Genomic DNA, 15,565 nt, shown 5'->3' with positions numbered 1-15,565 from the left:
TTGCGTTGATGATTGAAATGCGTTGTGATTGAAAAGCAACATTGTATACATAAAAATTAATAAAATTGTATAATAAACCAATAAGTTCTCACCTATCGTTATTGGAAATATGGAACTACAACAGTTATCTCGGAAGGCTGACAACTTCAATATTCCCGAGCTGCTTACTTGTGCATTAGTGATATTGCCTTAATTTGCTAAAATATACTTATATAATCAAAGTCAATTAATACGGTAAGAAGTATTTATTTAAACATTATTAGGGAATGAATAAAGTTGCTTTTATTTAATCGATTAAAATTTCTGTACTTATTACTTGTTTTAATTGATGAAGGCCATACCAGTGACTAGACAAACTGATGGGGAGGATTTTAATATCATCCATTAATAAATGTCAAGGTAAAAATCTATTACTGCATCATTAAGTCATTCACAAGTAATAATCCAAGTATAGAAATGCTCATGGCTGGTCTTAAAATGGCACTTTTAGTCCTAGGATTATTGTATAGTGACGCAACTTATCATCGCGAAACCCAAGTGGGCTTCCCAAACTTTGAATAACTTAGAAGCATTTTTCTCCTAGTCGAAGACGCATATATCATATTCAAATTTTTACATTTTCGGCAGACCGGTGCTTTTTTATTTTTTTTCCAAGGAAAAGACACCTGTGCCGAAGACCATACTTGGGAGATGTTATTATTCATTGATAATATGTCATGGATTCGTTCCAATATAAAATGCTCACTCAGTTATAGTGTAATCATCCATTTGAAAATAACCTTCAGGAAGATTATTATTATTATTATTATTATTATTATTATTATTATTATTATTATTATTATTATTATACGGGTACTTCGATAGAGTCCGAAAACGCATCGCGGGAGACCCAATCTTCCCACACAACCCATCATACCTCTTCTTGAACACATTAAGAGACAAAGCACTCACAACTGACTCTGGCAACCCATTCCACTCATTCACAACTCTCAAGCAAAAAATCTAGTCCTCACACTCTTACTAACCACAACTTTATTCAACTTCCAGGGATGACTTCTTGTTTTGGTTCCTCTTGCCAAGTGCGGAAACATTTTCCCTCATCTATCCTATGAAACCCTTTAAGCAACTTAAATGTTTCTATCATATCCCGCTCTTTTTCTCGTATTAACCAACTTCTGCATTCCACACACTCTCAATTTATTCTCTTAGGAAACATTCCACAGAGCACTCACCACTGCTTCCTCATCCCCAAGAAACCCAGGGGGACCAGACTTGCGCAAAGCAATCCAAATGTGGACGTATCAAGACCTCATAAAGAGGAACAAAAGTTTTTTTTATCTCTACTTGTTAATGTGTTCTTCAATAGCCAAGTAATCTTATGAGCTACCTTAGCAATATGTCCTATAAACTTTAACTCTCTGTCTATCCCCCCCCCCCAAATCTCTAGCTTCATCTATTTCCTGGAATACAGCGCCATCAATGTGATACACAGCTTGTAATCTGTTTATCCCAAAATGCATAATTTTACATTCCTCCACATTAAACCGACACCCATTATCATTTCCTCATACTGAAGACTATTTTAATCGTCCTGCAGGCTCTCCACGTCGTCTTGGTTAACTATTACTCTTCCTAATTTCGGATTATTTAGCAAACAACTGAATATTTCCTTTCAGTTTATTTCCTATATCATTTATGTACAAATTAAACAGCAATGGTCCCAGCAATTGAACCTTGTGTCACACCATTAGTCACCTGTTTCCGCCTCGATTTTGCTATCATCAGCAGATGATATCTTCTCTTCACATATCTTCTCTATCTTCCGTAAAAATACTAAACCCTTCATAGTCAATCCCTGTAACCTCATCATCTGCCGTTAGCCAAGTCTCACTAATGCCTATAACTTTTGGCGAGGTTGCACTAACCAATAGCAAAAACTCCTCTCTCTTGTTCCTGAAACTTCTGGTCATAGTATATAGAAATTGCAGCATACCTTTAGTCCGCCACCCACCTTTACATCCTGAATTGACTATCCTATTCATTATTTTTGCTTGAGAGATTAGATTCCACATTTGGTCATTCTCACAGTCACTCGCCTCCTGGGTGTCTTCACCCAACTCACCTGCTTCCACCCTAATTACTTAAATATCCCTGAATTTGCAAATCAGCATGCTCGGTGAACAAAGCTATATCCAGACACCTAACATCAAAATCATTTAGATGCAGTCCATCAACAATGTACAAATCCTTCTTTCCGTCAAACATAGGCCACAGATCAACAAATCCTATATCATTCATCTGCATAATCTACGTATAGACTTATTGGCTATCAATGCCTTCCTCCTCAGTTCACCTTTATCATAGCATCACGGGAGACTTGCAATCTTTGCCTTCTCGCTCTTCACTTTTTCCCTTTTCAACAACTCCTTAACATCCTCCCTCATAGAATACTTCTCACCTCTCAAATCATTTTATGGAGGTGCTTAAGGGTAAATAAAAAAGTGTATATAAAAACGTCAGTTACAAAGATTTTTTGTTACCATCGTTGATAAAGAACACTTGAAACTTGCTATAAGGAAAACTGTCACTAAATTGCCGGTGTAAGAAAAAACGAAACCAAGATTTAAATAAAATGAAATAGCACGACAGCTAATTAATCCATTTTATAAATTCTAACGATGTCAAAACTTTCTTTTATGTAACAAACAAACCACAATTGTGACTTTAGCAGTTGGCAAAATGCCAAAATCTACTCGAATAATGAAGTAAATAACTTGATAGTTTTGGTCTACATTCAAACTAGCATATTGACATGATCACGTAAATCATTTCCCATTTTACCCAATGGCAATGCTACACGAATATAGTGAGGAATAAATGGCTGATAATTTTCCAGTTGTACTAGATGGCACAGTTCCAAACACGGTAGGTTAGTCAATACTACAGATATCCTTAGTGATGGTGCTTTAAGAAAATCCAATTTCAAAGAAAGTTAAATAAAACGGGCAATAAAGAGCAAACGTATTACTAATACAGGGTGTGGCTTTTAAAGGCAGTCAATTCATACGTTAATATGTATAGCTATTAGAAATAGAAATGAGCCTTACAGTTTATTGCAATAAAGGTAATAACAAAGTCCTATAATTGACAACGGCAAGAAATTAATTAATTTTAATTTATGAGAAATATTTTTCCCAACAATTTTTAAGTTTCTGCACTAAAATCGCAAAATTAAAAAAAAAAAAGGATTACAATTTTTCTTTGCTTTATAGGAATTAGAAATGTTGAACATGTTGGTACTGCAGATCTTTTCAAAACAGTGTTCTATTACTTACCTTCAAAAAGTGGTCTCTTGCTGAGATTTCTGAATCCGACTTATTTCAGAAATCTTTGCTTACACATTAATGAAAATTGATTGAGCGACTATTATATTATTTTTAATATAATTCTTTTCTCTTCTTTTTAATGACCTCATGAATCATTGTTTTACTTTTAATACCATTAGAAAACAGAACAAACTTCTACTCATAGCTAATTCTGCTTACGTTGATTAACTTTCATTAATAAACATTTATTTTAGAAATAGGTGTTTTGTTTAAATAACAGTTTAAAAAGAAAAAATCTTTAAAATATTTCATAATTTTTACCATTTTTGCCTGTTTTTTAGTTTCAATTTTATTACTTAATCTTTTTTAAGAAAAAAAAAGGCAATCCTATAATCGTTTTATTTCTATTGACGCCCACACTGGTATTACTAAGTTACATTATTATGCAACAATCCTAGTATTTCACTGCGTTTTCTTTTACTGTCTAATGAAAAATCTATCAATAAAGATAAGAAAATAAATATCTTCTGTGTGTATGTGGATCAGTTAAAAGTAATTCCACAAAGAAAATCAACTTCCCAAATTGTTTCTGCTTCCGTGACGATGAACAACATTCAAGGATAATGAGACCTAAAGGATGGCTGTGCAATATCGGTATGAAGAGAATAACGAAAGCACCGATATTATTAAAGTATAGTGAATTCACATCAAACTAAGCTGTGCTTGCTTGATTTTCGAAAATCTAATTTCGTACTAGCAAACCATTACACCTGGCGGGAAGAAAATGACTTTCGCTGTCTGGCTAGAAAATATCCCAGAGATTCCATTTAAACAACAACCGTACTCTTATCTCTAAAATTGTGCTTATTTCAAACATATTCCGAAAAGATGTTGGAAATTAGATTATGTTTTGGGCACAGGATTTCCTCTAACCAAAATATGCGTGCCTTTCTAATACAATAGTTGTATCGTCTGGCAAATAACATGGTTGCAATCCTCATGAGTAACGTCACGAGCGTCTGTTGTTCGAATTTGATACGATTTGCTGCATCTGTTTTTAGTTATGCTCATTGAACAAAGGTATCGGCATTTTGGGGAGATTCTTTTTCGATGACAATTCTTAGAAGTTAAAATGTTTCGCATTCTTTCTGGAAATTCATTCCAACTACCGTGAAAATAAATTTTCTTACTAACGTTTCTGACAGATCATCATATCCCGCCATCAGTTATGAGATTCATTTTCGACTTTCTATTCCATTTTTGTTTATGTGATTAGTTCTTTCGTGGGCATTCCTCTTATAAATAGCAATCTTCTTTGTTGTAGAGCTTGAATATATTTCTTACCCACTTGTTCTGTTTTACTTCTGGGGTATGTCGTGATGCCTTTGCGGTGTTGTAAAGATTCCTCAACATATAAAATTATTTTTGATTCTTTTCTGTTGTTTTCAGATTCAAATTTAGACTGTTACATTTAGATTTAAGTATCAACTATCAACTATCAACTTTACTGACATAAGGGGTGAAGCAAAAACTTTTCATATTCCCGGCTATATTGAGAGAAACTGTGAGTGGAGAAAGTTTATGAGCCAATTGCTCGCCCTCAGTGTTGAAGTTTAGGATGGCTTTAGGTCTTTTATGTTTGAAATAATCCATTGCGTCATAATCTGCAGCCAGTTGGATCAGTTTGTTAGGGTGCACAGATGCTTTTGAGAAGAATTTGATTGCTATAGTCTGCATGAAAGTGTAAATATAGGGATATCTGTGTCCCGATGCAGCTGGACAGTTCGGATGAACCATGGAGCGCCCACAGGATCATTCTGAGACATTTATTCTGGATACGTTGTAATTTGAGAATATTAGAATTTGAGGTATGACTCCAGGCCGGTGAAGCGTAGGTGAGTATTGGACGAACCATCAGTTTGTATATGAGAAGTTTGATTCTGGTGCTCAGCTTACTGTTTCTGTTAATTAGCGGATAGAGCTGGGCTATGGATTTTGATATGTTTGCACAGAGAGTCTTGATATGGGAGCTGAAAGTCAGTTTTCTGTCCAGTGTTACACCAAGATATTTGATCTCAGTTTTCCACGGAATTTTAGTGTTGAAAAGGAGAATTTCTTCTTTAGGAAGCACTGATCCTCTAGAGAATAGGACGGCTATGCTCTTCAGAGGATTCAGTTGGAGTCGCCATTTGGAGAAATATTGTTCGATTAGCAGTAGGTTTTCTTGCAGTCTCTTGATGGCTAGGTGAGGCTTTAAAGATCTGGCTAATATCGCTGTACCGTCAGCGTATAGGGCTTTAATTGAAGATAATGGGTTGTGTGGTATATCATACAAGTATGAAGAGAATAGGATTGGTGCTAGTAAGGATCCTTGTGGAACTCCAGCCAAGATGCGTTTTAGTGTCGAGACTACCCCACACATCCTGACTTGCATGTGCCTATCGTAGAGGTATGCCTTTATAAGATGAATGATTCCGATTGGTACACCAGATGTTATCAGTTTGTATAGCAAACCATAATGCCAAACCTTGTCAAATGCACTGGCTATGTCAAGGAAAACAGCCCCAGTGCATTGACGCCAGTTAAAACGCGTGATGATGTTCCACCAATCTGTGTATTTGCTGCGTGGTGCTGTGCGACTGTCGGAAGCCAAACTGCTCCTCAGGCAGGATATTTAAACGGAGTACTGAATCTTGAAGTCTGGTAAGAATTACCTAGATTAGAGATGAGGCTGATTGGTCTGTAATTTTGAGGCAATCTGGGATCTTTTCCAGGTTTCTGGATCGGTATTATGTCCGCCAGTTTCCAGTAGGAAGGGAAATGTTTGTAGTGAAGGATGGACTTAATTATATTTGTCAGATGAACAATAGCTCTATGTGGTAGAAGCTTTATTACTTTGTTAGAGATACCATCGGGTCCAGGAGCCTTTTTGTTCTTGAACTTCTTAATAATAGCATATATTTCAGCAGGTGAGGTGGATGCAATTTGAGTGGAATATGTAAGAGCAGAATTGAGTGAATATCTGACATTACGGTAGTCTTGTATATATGGTTAAAATCGAGGTGATCGTATGCAGGTTTACATTGTTTTTCTTCAAGGTGATTTGCTATTGCTTCAGCTTTATCAGCATCCGTGTGGATGAGACCTAAATCTGTTTGGAGGGGGGAGGGAGGAAGAGGTTTATTTCTGTTTTTAATCTTTTGGATAAGATTCCATATGGAGTGGTTATCAGTAGAGATGGAGGTTAGTTTTTCTTCCCAGAGTTAAGTTCTATGGGCTGCAAGGGCATCTCTCACTGCAGAGTTGAACCTGTTCAAGATCCGTTTGTTTTGCGGCGCCCTGGTGTTGTGATATCTTTTTCTTGCCTTATTTTTTTCTCTAATCAGATTCATAATATCTTCTGGAAAGTGGTTGGACTTGCGGGTAGTTGCAGGGGTAGTAATTGCTGCACAGGCTGCTTTAATCTGTTCTGTTAAATTTTTAACAGCTATTTCAATTTCCTCTTTTGATTTAATGATGGGAACAGGACCAATATATTTTGGAAGTACCTTGGAGCCTTTCCCAAGGAATGAATGAGTGAGGGGATGGGATAATTTTTCAAGGTTTCCCAATTTTAATCGTATTGGGTTATGGTCTGATGACAGATCGTTAATCGTCATTAAATTGTATTGGAGTCTGATGTGCTGCGATATGGCTATGTCCAACACATCAGCCCGACCATAAGTGTTGTGATGGGTGGAATCAGCGGGATCTATTACAAGAAGGTTGTTGAAACCAGCATAGTTATGTAGTATCTGTCCATTTTTGTTGGTGGAACGGCTATTCCAGGTTGAATGCTTGATATTTAAATCACCTGTCACGATGAGAGGCTCTCCGGTATCGAATATGGGTTCAAATCCGAGAACAATAGTGATTTATGTGGAGGATGATAAGCTGAAAAGATTTTTAGTTTGCCGACAGAACTCGTGAGAATCTCAATGCCGGTGATCTCGAGGTTGGTGGTAGGAGGGATGTTTATGGAGTGATGAGAGATGAAATTTGTAATGAAAATTGCCGTGCCTCCTTCTCTGTGGGAAAGTCTATCAGCTCTGTACAGTTGGTATCCACAAATTTTGCGGTTGTCTGAAGGTCTTAAGTGCGTCTCATTTAGTAAAAGGACATCTGACTGATGTCTTTGGACGAAATTGTGAAGTTCTAAAATCTTACTCCTCAGGCCGTTCGCGTTCCACGCAATGATCTCTAGAGATTCTGGTTTTACTTTGTTAGTGTTCATTAGTGAGCGCTGAAATAATAACTTGTGTGTTCTTTAGAAATCTGTTAGTAGAACTTTGTGAAGAGTTGGATCTGCTAAAATCCAACAGCATATTTGCCAATGAAGAGGTAATGATAGCTGTCACATCTGGATGTGATGTTGGCTGTTCCAGGGATGTATGTTTAGGGCGCGTTACATCCGCATACGTCCTAGACTGTTGTTTCTGAGTTGTTCTTTTAGAGCCCTCAGATTTCAGCAGGTGGGCTTCTGATCCTTTATGTTGAACTATAGGAGGCTGTGAAGTAGTCTCTGATGTAGGTGTGCTAAGAGAGGAAGAGTATGTTCCTTCTTCTGATTTTCTATTTCTTGGATTGTGCGCGCATCCTCTGTAGTTGGCAGTGTGAGGACCGCCACAGTTGGCACATTTAGCCGGAGTGGATTTTGGCTTAGAGCATTTATTTGTTGGGTGGCTGACCCCACATTTTAAGCATTTGAATTCAGCCTTACACATTTTCTGGGAGTGACCAAACTTCTGACATCTATGGCATTGCCCTGTTGAAGCCCTTTTTCTTAATGGTTCTGTAGTGATTTTCAGTCCACAGATGGACGTCAGATCATATATGTGCTTGTAGATTTGACTGATCCCTACTAACACTAGTGGCATTGGAGTCCTGTCTCTCCTCGTCATTCTGCTGACCTTTATGGGTGGTAAATCTTTCTGGTGTAGATCTGCTGTGATTTCTTCTGTGGAAACATCTTCAGATACACCTTTAATCACTACCTTGAGGTTTTTTTCTGATCCTAGTGAAAACGGGTGGTACTGAATACCTCTGGTATTCAGTTCAGAGGTTAACCGTCGATAATCCATCACTGTCTTGGGTTGGATTTCAATACAGTCTGTGACATTTTTTGCTTGGCTGTATGATATCTGTAAGTTGTACATCGTAGTCCTTAGGGGACATCTATTTATTCTTTTCACGCAGAATAATTGGGGGTATCTTTTCCCTTGAGGAGGTAGGAGAGTCCGGGACAGAGCCATCTTCTTCCATTTCATCCACATTTGGTGGTTTAAAGGCTGCAGTTTTGCGCTTTTTGCGACCGCGAACCTCCTGATAATCTGTGTGGTCAGTAAGGGTATTATCCTCAATAGTTATTGCTATTTCGCTAGCGCTGTCTTGAAGAAGTTCTAAGAGTTGAGAGTCATCTGTATCAACTTCTTTTATTTCATGAACAACCTTTCCTGGCCATTTTGTGTGAAGCAGATTTCCTACGTGTTTAAAAATTGCCAGAAGCTGTTTAAAATTAAGTTCTTCGTACGGTGCATCTATGGTTAGACCCAAGTCTTGTTCTGTAGAGCAGGACATGACTATCCCTTTCCACAATAGTAATAATAGACAGTTTCTAATGAAGAAAATGAAGCAGTGAAACAATGGCGATACTATTAGCAGTAGGCCTAGCGTATCGCCGATGTTTTGAAATTTGTTGACTTACCTACTTAGCTGATTCTTTGGACCTCTTTAAAAATAAACCGATTGATTATAGTAGTAAAACTATTAACTAATAGTAAATTTACTAGTCAAAATTCCTTGAATCACATTTTATATCAACTATCAAAATCCCGTGCGTCAGACATCATCGCTATAATCTTCCGTGATCATAGGTTACTCTTGGATACTCTTAGATTTAAGTAGGACGCAGGACGCAGCACATATATGGCGCAGAGGCTTTTCATATTCCCTGTTGTCTGTTTCGGGAGCAGTGATGGGAGAGATTTGTAAGCTATTTTAGCTCGCCCTGAGTGGGCAGAGGTGGTTATTCGTCGTTGAGTGTTAGGATGGCTTTCGGTCTTTTATGTTTCCAGTGGTCATTACCATCATAATTTCCGGATTGCTGTATTAGTTGGTTTGGATGCGTAGATGTCTTCATAAAGAATTTTTCTGCTAGGGAGCGTAGTAGTGGAGAGATGTAGGGGATATTTACGTCCCGGTGGATCTGGGCGTTCCTGGTGAACCATGGGGCGTCCAGTATCATTCGCAGGCACGTGTTCTGTAGTCTTTGTAGATCGAGGATGTTTGTCTTGGAGGTATGGCTCCAGGCTGGGGAGGCGTATATAACTGTGGGACGGATCACTGTCTTGTACAGTAGAATTTTGTTTCTTGAGCTTAGTTTGCTGTGTCTGTTGATCCAGGGGTATAGTCGGGCGATAACTTTTGAAGCTTTGGTGCATGTGCTCTTGATATGGCTGTTGAAGCATAATCGCTTATCGTGATTTATTTCGAGGTATTTTGCTTCAGTTTTCCAGGGAATTTTGGAGTTGAACAGGGTGATGTCTCCTTTGGGGGATGCTCGTCTTCTTGTGAAGAGTATCGTTTTGCTTTTCTGGGGGTTTAATTGTAGTCGCCAGTCTTTAAACCATTTTTCTAGATTCAGGATGGTGTCTTGTAGTGTTTTGGTAACGAGATATGGTTGGCGAGATCTGGCTAGAATAGCCGTGTCATCTGCATAAAGGGCGATGGTGGATGTGAGAGGATTTTGAGGGATGTCTGCCATATAGATGTTGAACAGGATCGGGGCTAGCAGTGATCCTTGAGGAACCCCAGCGAGGATTTTCCGTTGGGTTGAGACCGTCTCATTGATTTTGACTTGCATCCTCCTGTTGGAGAGGTATGATTTGATCAGGTGTATCATGTTTAGTGGAAGGTTAGCGACGATAAGTTTGTAGAGGTGGCCTTGGCGCCAGATCTTATCGAAAGCCTTTGAGATGTCTAGGAAGACGGCTCCAATGTGTTGATTCCAATTAAATCCTGTGGTGATGTATTCTACCAGTCTATGGATCGTTAGGTGGTGCTGTGATTTTGACGGAAGCCAAATTGTTCTTGTGGAATGATATTTAGTTGGTTGACATGATCTTGGAGTCTGATGAGGATGATTTTCTCAGCTATTTTCCCTAAATTGGATAGCAGGCTGATGGGACGGTAATTTTCAGGTAGGTGTGGGTATTTTCCTGGTTTCCTGGAATTGGGATGATGTCAGCTATTTTCCGTGACTGGGGGAAGTGCTGCATTTGAGGATGGAGTTTATGATGTTTGCAGATATGCCCTGGCTTTGCATGGTAGTGCCTTGATGACTTGGTTAGTGATGCCGTCAGGATCTCGGGCTTTTTTGATCTTGAGATGGTTGATGATGCCGATTATTTCGGTAGGTGAGGTAGACATTATAGGGCTTTGATTGACATCGGGACGATTTACTATGAACCTGACTTTACGATGGATCTCGTATACATGGCTGATGTTTAGGTTCTCATATGCAGGACTGCATTGTTTCTCTAGGTTTCTTGCTATGGCTTCAGCTTTGTCAGCATCTGTGTATGCAAGGTGCTGTTCTGCTTGCACAGGGGGGAGGGATTTGCGCTTGTTCCTGAAGTTATTTAGGAATTTCCATATGGAATGATCTGCTGTGGAGATGGAGGTGAGCTCGTTATCCCATTGTTGATTCCTGTGGTTCTGGAGAGCTTCTCGGACAGATTTGTTTAATCTGTTGAGGGCTGTTTTGTCATGGGGAGCACGAGTGTTGTGATATCTTTTTCTTTGTCTGTTTTTTCCCTTATTAAGTCCATGATCTTTTCAGGGAGACGATTTTGTTTGTGGGTAATCGTGGATACTGTGGCTGCTGTTATGGCTTTATTGATTTGATTGGTGAAGTTCTTTATTGCCGTGTCTATTTCTTACTTGGCTTTTATATGGGGAACCGGATCAATGTATTCTGGTAGCACTTTCCTAAGTTTCTCCCAGACAATGGAGGTTTGGGGGGAGGTGACTGGTTTTTGTTCCCTAAGTGAAGTAGGATTGGGTTGTGGTCTGATGATAATTCGTTCAGTGCTTGAATACTGTGCTGGTATTTGATGTTGTGTAGGATGGCGATGTCTAGGACGTCGGCTGTGCCAGTTGGGCTGTGGTGGGTTGGTTCAGTGGGTCCTGTTACGACAGCGTTGTTTGATCCTGTGTAGCTGAAGAGAATACGGCCATTTTTATTTGTGGTTCTGCTGTTCCAGGAGGGATGTTTGAAGTTTAAGTCCCCCAGCGACGATGATGGATTCATTTGTGCATAGTACAGCATCCAAGTCAGAAAATAGCAGGGTCTTAGCAGGGGAGTTGTAGGCGGCGTAAATTTTAAGTCTTCCAGTTGAGTTTGTGTGGACTTCGACATCGGTGAGTTCTAGGTTGGAGGTTGGGGGGGGGGTATTCCATTGTGCCTGATGTAGTTCCTGAGAAATATAGCTGTACCACCGCCTCTGTAGTCCTGTCGGTCATTTCTATATAGTGTGTAGCCTCTCAGTTTTGGATTGTCTGCAGGTCTTAGATGAGTTTCATTAATTAGGATTATGTCAGGGTTGTATCTGTGAGAGAATTCTTGAAGCTCCAGTGTCTTGTTTTTTAGGCCATTGGCGTTACAAGCGGCGATCTGTAGTGAGTCTGGGAGTAATCTAATTTTATTCATTAACAAGCATTGATAATATGGTTTGAGTTTATTTTAGAAATCTTTTTGTGGAGTTTGGTGAAGGGTTTGACTTACTGAAGTCTTGAAGCATGTTTGCCAATGAGGCTGTGATGACTGTTGTCATGTTTGGAAGAAGTTGGTCCTGCTGGATATCTTTGGATGAGCGGGCTACTTCGGCGTATGTCCTGCTTCGACGGTGGCTTTCCAGACTGTTGGTATTTTCCATTTGTGAGAGCTGGTATTTTGTTGTCTTTTGTTGTCAGGGTGTCAGGGAATTGGGGAGCCGTCAACTCTGGTGCCTACGGGCAGGGTTGAGAGATATGTTTCCTTTTGTTGTCTGTTTTATTCTTAGGGTAGTGACTGCAGCCTCTGTAGTTTGCCGGGTGGGGGTCCCGCAGTTCGCGCATTTGGCTGGTGAGGTCCTGGGTTTTGAGCAGGTTGTTGTGGGGTAGTTTTGCCCACATTTGAGGCATTTGTAGTCTGCTCTGCAGAGTTTCTGTGTGTGTCCGTATTTCTGACATCTGTAGCACTGGCCCGACGAGGCTCTTTTCTTTAGTGGTTCTGTTGTGATTTTCAGACCACAGACCGTTGTTATGTTGTATATGTTCTTGTGAGTTTTGGGTATCTCAACGAGTACTAGGGGCATTGGACTCTTGTCAGCCCGTAGCATTCTGCTAACCTTGACAGGTGGGAGATCGTGGAGGCAGAGGTCTTCAGTAATTTCATCTGTGCAGATGTTTTCTGTTACTCCCCTGAGTACAACCTTTAGGTTTTTCTCCGACTTCAGTGAGTAAGTATGATATTTAATATTTGACTCATCCATAGTTTTTGTGAGGAGTCTGTAGTCGCCTATTGTGGCAGGCTGGATTTTAACTCCGTCGTCTACGTTTTTTGCCCATGAATAGGCAATTTGGTGGTTTTGCATAATAGGCCTAAGGGCTGTCCAACATTCTTTTTCCCGTAGAACAATTGGAGGAACTTTTTCGTTATTGGGTGTGGGGAGGTCAGTGTTGGGGTTATCTTCTTCCATCCCCTCGTTTATCTGAGTCTCCGCTATTTTACGTTTTTTCCGAGCTTGGGTTTCTGTATCATGTTTTTGAGTAGGAGCAGAGATTATCAGGTTCGTCTTCCCTTCTTCCACTGGTGTTGAGTTGTCCCCTTCTGTGGAGTCGTCTGTCGCTGAATATAGGTTTAGAAACCCTGGCCACTCTACCTCAAATTTCTTCAACAGTTTTATGAGGAGGTTGAGCGCCAGTTTCTTATCCAACGATTGGATAAAGTCATCGGGACTTAAATTGTTCATGTTTAAAATATTCAAATATATGTATCCTTACCTGAGCTGGATCTCAAGGACTTCCGTATATCGTATAAACACAAAATACATCACACTAAAGGACTATCGTGAGACCGCAATCAACATTCCATCTAGCTCCTTAGAATTAAGTCCTTATAAGGACTAGCTTAATGGGGCGAAGCAAGAATGCTTTTAACTTCCCCGTTATCTGTAGAGGACAGTGTAGGGGTAAGGTGTTATTGTTGAGCAATTAAAGCTCTGATCATGGCAGGAGGGTATCAGCAATAGTCGAGCCTCAGTTAGAACTTCATTAGCTACAGGATCGCCATCCATTACCCTCCAAGGGGATGGATGACAATCCTGTAATGAAAGTCATTCCTTTCATTATTCTTCTACAAAGTATATTCAATGAAGAGAATGGTATGGAAAGAAATATAGCAATATTTTTAAAAAAAATTCGTTTATGAAAATTTTATTTCTTAAACAAAATTTTTATTATATGTACATAATTTTTCTTATTAATTAATTATATATTAGATAAATATATTAAATCAGTGTATAAATACTTAATTTTGATCGAAAGGTTTAGTAACTTTTTTTCTCCCCTTTTAAGTTTCGCTATACTGGAGCAAGCTTCAATCCTGCTCGATCATTGGGTCCTGCAGTGGTAACAAATTCGTGGAAATATCACTGGGTAAGTGATATTTCTATCAGTGAAAAATCGCTGATTTAGAATATTTATTTATTTATTTTAAATCCCTTTCTCATTTTCCGCAAGCGTATAAATAGGAACTTAATCTTGAACATTGAATCCTACAAGAATGTACCTTACAAGAATATCGAAATACTTAAAGACTTCTTTTTAACGAAATTAACAAACACTTCTTTGTACAATGAATGCACTAACACTTAAAATCACCTAAGAAAAAAAAATTATATTTAAAATGAAGTATTCAAAAACAGATTTTTCTTTGCAGGTGTATTGGGTGGCCCCTGTTCTAGGTGGAATTATAGGAGGATTTACGTATGATTACACCCAGGATTCTTCACATTCCACGCAGACCTTGAAACGATCTTTCCGAAGAAAATTAGGTAGAGAAATCAACCGCGATCACAGCGCCCTCAGTAACAATGAAACTGAACTGACAGGCACCTCGAATGACTACAGAGTGTGATCACTCAGTCTGTTGGTGATGTCGATAATGTTAAAAAAATAAAAAAGAATAAAAACTCCAAGGTGTGCCGTGTCACCTTTTAAAGCGTGCCAACTGAGTGTTCCTTTACTTCTCAACTCCCGTTTACCGCTGACATTGGACAATTGTGAAATTCACAAAATAAAAAAGTCCTATTTCTTTAGATATGGTTAAATGTGTGGATGTTCTTGATGTCAGCAGACTAATTTGGTTGCTGTATGTAAATGTTATATAATGTACAGAGTAAATAAATATTTTACATTTCACAATTCTTCTCTTAATCTGAAAGGATTCGTCAATTGTGAAACAAAACAAAAAAAAAAAACTCGTAGACCCCAAAACAATCCTTTATGGCATGTGTACAGAAGAGTATGCCGACAAGGGAAACACGGCAATCCATTGGGGAAAAAAACAAGCAATTTTAATTTAATATCGTCAGACATGGGCCTCGTTATGAACAATTGAGAGCATTAAAAGTGATTATTAATGTAGTAGACTCATTCTCGGTAGTCTTAGCCCAAACTAGCGATCAAAGTAGTTATTCAAAAGGTTCCTAGTGGAAGATAACTAGGAACCTTGTATTAGGAACTGATGGCTTCTAAATTTGGAATTGTCTTTCATATAGCAACTAACTAACGAACTTGATCCATTGGGCGATCGAATCAAATTCCAGTGATCCCGACTCTTTTCCAGTTCGCGTGTCGAAAACCATATATTAGCCCTTCGATGAGCACAGCACGCTAGTAGTTCAGGCTGCGCTGAGAGTCTCTAATTTCACATCTGTAAAAAATTATCAACTTTATTTTAGAAGTACAGAATGGATTTAGAAAAGGACGATCATGTATAAACCCAGCCTTTTGCCTAATATTAATCATAGAGAAAAGAAGAGAAGACAATTTAGAAACTCATATTACATTTATTGACTTTGAAAAAGCATTTGACAAAGTTAAAAGAAGCATTTTATTTAAAATATTAAAAGAAAGAAAAATACCAAATAACATCC

The 15,565-nt window shown here is 38.8% G+C and overlaps 1 protein-coding gene across 1 annotated transcript in view; it reads left to right on the top strand.

The window, feature by feature from the left end:
* The window catches only part of LOC150110272 (aquaporin-1-like), a 68,547-nt gene extending 53,962 nt beyond the window's left edge, over window positions 1-14,585 (top strand). Inside the window, exons 2-3 of the mRNA XM_090395066.1 lie at window positions 13,983-14,063; window positions 14,347-14,585. Of these exons, the coding sequence (XP_090251192.1) occupies window positions 13,983-14,063; window positions 14,347-14,544 (279 nt within the window). The 3' untranslated portion in view covers window positions 14,545-14,585. The remainder of the gene's footprint in view (window positions 1-13,982; window positions 14,064-14,346) is intronic.
* The last annotated feature ends 980 nt before the right edge of the window (window positions 14,586-15,565 follow it).

Source organism: Typopeltis vanoorti, chromosome 1, assembly GCF_054136105.1.
Source record: "Typopeltis vanoorti isolate ZY-2024b chromosome 1, IOZ_Tvanoo_1.0, whole genome shotgun sequence".
NCBI classification, from domain to species: domain Eukaryota; kingdom Metazoa; phylum Arthropoda; class Arachnida; order Uropygi; family Thelyphonidae; genus Typopeltis; species Typopeltis vanoorti.
Note: the sequence above shows the minus strand (reverse complement) of the source record. Positions and strands in the feature narration are given on the sequence as shown.